The 5,350-nt window shown below is 28.5% G+C and overlaps 1 protein-coding gene across 1 annotated transcript; it reads right to left on the bottom strand.

The window, feature by feature from the left end:
- Positions 1–1,729: 1,729 nt before the first annotated feature.
- LOC105617303 (microprocessor complex subunit DGCR8) lies at positions 1,730–4,420 on the bottom strand. The gene is made up of 6 exons (XM_012198868.1): positions 3,976–4,420; positions 3,491–3,574; positions 3,032–3,416; positions 2,688–2,956; positions 2,137–2,573; positions 1,730–2,062 (listed from the first exon to the last, which is right to left on the bottom strand). The coding sequence occupies exons 1-6, from the start codon at positions 4,418–4,420 to the stop codon at positions 1,730–1,732; spliced, it is 1,953 nt and encodes a 650-aa protein (XP_012054258.1).
- Positions 4,421–5,350: the final 930 nt, after the last annotated feature.

Here is a 5,350-nt window from a genome sequence, read left to right on the forward strand (position 1 = left end):
TTTATATATAAATGCAAAACAACTATTAAATGTAGTGCCTATTTCAGTATTATTTATCAACACTGAAACGATTTAGTAAAGTTTCCCAGTAGTAAAATGAGAAAGTTCAATAGAACGAATTATATAATAGTAATGAACAAGATGTAGAAATTTTTGCACCTATGGCAATATCATTATGAGCTATGCTCATGATAAATGAAACACTTTTGATTTATCTTATAAAATCCAAGATTACATTAATAAAGAGAAAATTATTCTCGTTTTGTTAAAAATATTTTATAATGTAATGGAACTTAACATGCATATCAATGTTTCATTCACTTTATATCAGATAATATATTCTCAAAAATGTTTTGTGAGTATATCTTTTAAATATAAATTGAATTTCTATTAATGGGTTTATTTTAATCCTACGTATATACAGCGATAGAAAAAAAATTTGTTTATATTAGTATATACGTTTTTAGATTTTTATACTAGCAAAATAGCCAAGGAAGTAACGAATTAAATTTTTTGGAGAATAAAAGTGTCAATCTTCTTGGAATAAATAAGATTGAAAATTGTATATTTATTGCTTCCATGGCTATATAATAAATTTTCATTGACCAATACGATAATTTAGAAAATTGTTGAATATCTTTATATAACATGAATATATAAATATGCAGATAGGTTTATCCCTTTCCATACATATTCATTATAGCATTCTATATGATTTTAAACTAATCTTAGATGTAAGATCAGAGATAAAAAAAAGATGACACAAGAATTACAATGTTGTCCATGATATAGTGTAAGTAGATTAAAAATTTAGTGGATTGTAAAAAATAAATATTATCTTTCTGGAAAAATGTATCACAACTTAGTATAAAATAATAATTTGCTCATATAAGATTATATTTTATTTCGACAAAATTTGATTCAAAAGAACTTTTAATTTTTTAATGTTTAGCTGGTTAATAAAAAATAAAAACATAATCTCTATTATATTTTATTAAGTTTTATATTCATGTTTACATCATATTTTAAATTAAGTACTTAAAATCTGTTTTTTTTTTTACAGTAATATACAATATATAATATTTACGGTCATATTAAATTCATGTACATGAACAAATTATTATATAATTTTTCTAAAATATAATACTTAATTCAAATTCCGTAGAAATAATTTGATATTTGTTACAATGGAAAATTGAAAATTGAAGTCATTCTTTCATGGAATAGAATAAAAATGTCTATCAGTAATATTAGGCGTTGTATATCATTAACATTTATTGAATGTGTTTTTAAATATAATCATGTCTATATATTTATATGTTATAATTATTTACAATAAAATCAAACTCCTCTTTTATGTTTATTAAAACTACTATTATTACTGGTTAGTGATGAATGTCAGATAGAGGATAATAATTTTCATTTTCACATGTATCATTAGAATAAAAGTGTGATTTGAAGAAAAATTCCAGAATAGAAAAATAATGTACAATTTTAAACTAAAAAGGATTTTCCGCTATAGAAAAATAGATTTTAAATATTTTACTGTTATTTAACATGTTTTGATTTAATTAATTTAAAATATTTCATCAACTTAAAAATAGTTAATATTTTATAATTTAATAAAATGTAAAAATATATTTATACAAAAATTATAAAAGCATTGGCGAAAAAATAATTTCTAAAAGACAATAGTCTATAATTTAAGCTATATGTTAATTATTTTTTTTTACAAATCTACATTATTGAGATTAGCTGCAGATCCTGTTGGTAAATCTGGTGGTACAAACTTACCAATAGGTTGTATTGCTTCGCGTTGTTCAGCTAATCTTCGCATCTCTTGTCTAAGTTTACCTAAAATAGCATGATTTGGCTGATTAACAGCAGCTTTACCCTGCAAAAGTGTTATCTCTTGTTCCAATTGTTTTTTTTCCTTAAAGGATTTTACACTTCGCGATCCATAGAGACGCAATAAAGATCCCCAAGACTGTATATGTGGATGTATAAGTTGTAATATCGCTTGTGCTGCTCGTTGTTTACCGTCTTTTTTATTACGACAAACCTGCAATTATATTCAACTAAGATTAATTTTTATTTAAAATTAAAAATCTTATAAGTAGGAAAGTTCATACATACAACAGTAGCTTCATGTTTTCCAACTTTCATTGTAAATTCATTTCGTTGATGTTTCAATGTGTTTACTGAATAATTAATATGCATATCTCCTAAACCATAATTTCTTTGAAGACAAGTTATTAAAATAGCATGTGGAGAAGGTTCCGTAGTTTTTGCACAAAATTCTGCAACACGAGGATCCGTAATGGCTATTTCGTCGAAGAATGAAAGGTCTGCATCGGAATTTCCTCTAGATGCTTTTATCGTACGACTATCATTATTCGATCCATTATCTCCACTGTTTTCACCGGAAATTTTATCTTTCATTTGAGGAATCAAAATTTCAAGGGTTTTTCGAGCTGCATTGGCTTTTGCTTGTTTCTTGCTGCTGCCGAATCCGCTTCCGTATTCCATATCATTGATACAAACTACTGCGGAATAGGGTGTTGCAGCGTTTTCTATAATTAAATGCATTAATCTCATTTCAGTAATAAAAAAACAATGGCTATTAAACATGCATCACATTTCATATGTTATTATTATATACTGAAAATACTAAATAATATGATTACCTAATTCTTTAAATTTGTATGTTGGCTGTTTCTTTAACGCGTGTTGTACATATTCATGAAGAATACAAACATAACTTTTGCCTGATGGATTCATTATCCAGTGTTTTGCAGGTCTCTGTCCATTATCGTCCACAATGTGAGAACTGCCACTTCCACTAGAACTACTGACTGGGAAAGTTATTAATTTTGTACCATCTGGTAAAGTTGGACGCTCAAGTTGTTTACGATGTTTTTTAATTTTTGTAAATTTCCGACGCGCTGACCAAGATCTACAACAGAAAAGTTAATCAATGCAAAAAAAATTTCATCAAATAATACATAATCATCTTATTTTTTATACTTACTGAAATCTCATTACTTTAATAGATTTAAAACGAAACAAAGATTGACAATAATTTCTTAGCTGCTCGCTATCTAATGAATGTGCTGCGCGATTTTCTTGTATAGTTTCAATCTTTGCGCTAGGAAGACTACAAGCTTCAGTATTTGGTGTGCGCTCTATCTCCTTTCTTCGTTCTTCTTCTTCTTCTGTTAATGCTCTTTTATACTGAAGACAAGGAATAGCACTGACAGGAACTTCATGCTTTCTAACGCTTCCTGGACCAAGAAAATATGGTTTTGCTAATGTACAAACTCTACTTTGTTTATGAAGATATAATGGCATTCCACTGTTATGTGTCACTTGTACCCATCCTTCAGGTAAAACATCAAAATGATTATGTCCAATTTCTAAAAGAACAACAAAAGTAATATATAAATATTAGAAATTATACATCATCTCGTAATATTTTATATTAATATACCATCTAAAACAAGTTTCTCCTTTTCTTCATAGGGCAAACGATCCTTTTTATCTTTTCTTCTCCCTTTAAATTCTTCTGGTAAACCTAATACAATAAAATTTAATTAAAATAAGAACAATAATAAGTGGAAAATTGACTGATATGTGAAGTACAAATAAGTGAAGTAAAGGTCAAATAACCTTACTTGGTTTTTTATTTTCTTTGCAGCAGAAAATATTTAATCTGATCTTGAAAGCGTAAAGTTAAAAATCTTGAATTGTAGTTCTTGAAAAAATATGGAATTCACGCATCTCATATGTAGATAATTAAAAATAGATAGTATGCAAGTAAATTGTATCAATATGTGAAACATACAGCAGATTTTTTACTTAAGAATAAAAAGAATAAACAAAAATAAATGAAAATCTTTTAGATTGTTTTTTTATTACAAAATATAGGTATACCTTTTGTATGAAAACATTAGATATAAGAAAATATAAATGTACCTTCTTCTAGCATCGCTTCAATTTCTTCATCTGGCACATCAGAATCCATACTTTCATCTGTATCTGAATCTTCATCAGAACCATCATTCTGTTCTGGATGGCGATCTAGATCGTCCAACACATCAAATTGCCGTAAATCTTCATTATGTTGTGAATCTTCATTGTGTTGTGAATCTTCCTGACATAAGCCATTGTGTAAAGCATCTTTATTATCAAGACATGTAGTTTCTTCGTCCGTGATATCATAATTACTATTGTCAGTGCCAGTTGATCTAGTATCAGGCTCTAATTTGATTGAGTGTTTATGCGATGCTTCCCAATTCTGATTTTCACATTTCATGCTAGAGACTGTTCCACCACCACAAATGTTTTGATTTTGATTATTTGTATTATCTTCTGAAGCCATATCTTCCATAACCACTGTCTGTGTTATTTCAACTTCCATTGTGTTGTGTCACGAGTAGTATCTGTTAAAATACTATAAAAGTGCGAACAAGGAGCTCAGATAGTCAGCTAACAAAATTGGTATAATTACATAAATAACAAAATATTTATCCCTATCTTGTATCATGATCTTCTACTATTATTTGTTCATCAGACAAAGCCTTATACAGTATTGACCTTTTTTATCATATTGTACATGATACAGTAATTATTGCATCATATGCAAATTAACAATCGATATAGCTAATAATAATAATAATAAATATTAGTAAACTTAAATCCAAGGTCCATATAAAACAATCCGTGGATTAATATTAAGCGCGTTGTATGGCCACACCACTTCCACCAATGAGGCCAAAGTCCAATCAATTTAAAACCACAAATGGCAATGAAAATTGGACATTTGCATTAGTGTTAGCAGTTTGGGGCCTATTATATATCCATGAGAGTATATTCAAGCAAACTGTTATATTATCGGATTGTAGATGGCTGAGAATTCCATCGCATTATTTAAACTCCAGAGCTAGACAGGAACAACATTGAGAGATTGAGGCTGTTACTAGCTGGAGTTCTGCGACGATATTAATTAAACAACTGTATACTTGGCTGATCCTTGGCTTGGTAGATTAGCGCACGCTTGAGAATTCCGTTTACCGAATAGGATGAGACAATAAAAACAGACTTTAAATGTGTAACATACATAAATTTGTGTAAAAATTGTTGGCTACATTACTTACGGCACGCTACATGGGGATGATACTTTTAGGGTGTGTTCCACTTGATGCTCGCAATGCTTATGGAATTATTTCATTCTTGTTATCGAATGTTAAACAAGAAAAAATAATGCAAGCGAGTGTTGTGAGCGTAAATGGAACTACCCTTAATTTTCCAATGACCTACTAACACGAATAAAAATGTTGGATAATTATGA

This window comes from Atta cephalotes, assembly GCF_000143395.1.
Source record: "Atta cephalotes unplaced genomic scaffold scaffold00012, whole genome shotgun sequence".
NCBI classification, from domain to species: domain Eukaryota; kingdom Metazoa; phylum Arthropoda; class Insecta; order Hymenoptera; family Formicidae; genus Atta; species Atta cephalotes.

What these genes read in the sequence shown, in the direction of transcription:
- LOC105617303 (XM_012198868.1), bottom strand. Translation starts at nt 4,420, where the DNA reads ATGGAAGTTGAAATAACACAGACAGTGGTTATGGAAGATATGGCTTCA. An exon ending in TGAAGCGATGCTAGAAGAAG is followed by an intron (nt 3,575 to 3,975) that starts GTACATTTATAT and finishes TTATTGTATTAG; the next exon opens with GTTTACCAGAAGAATTTAAA. An exon ending in ATTAAAGTAATGAGATTTCA is followed by an intron (nt 2,957 to 3,031) that starts GTAAGTATAAAA and finishes TTTCTGTTGTAG; the next exon opens with ATCTTGGTCAGCGCGTCGGA.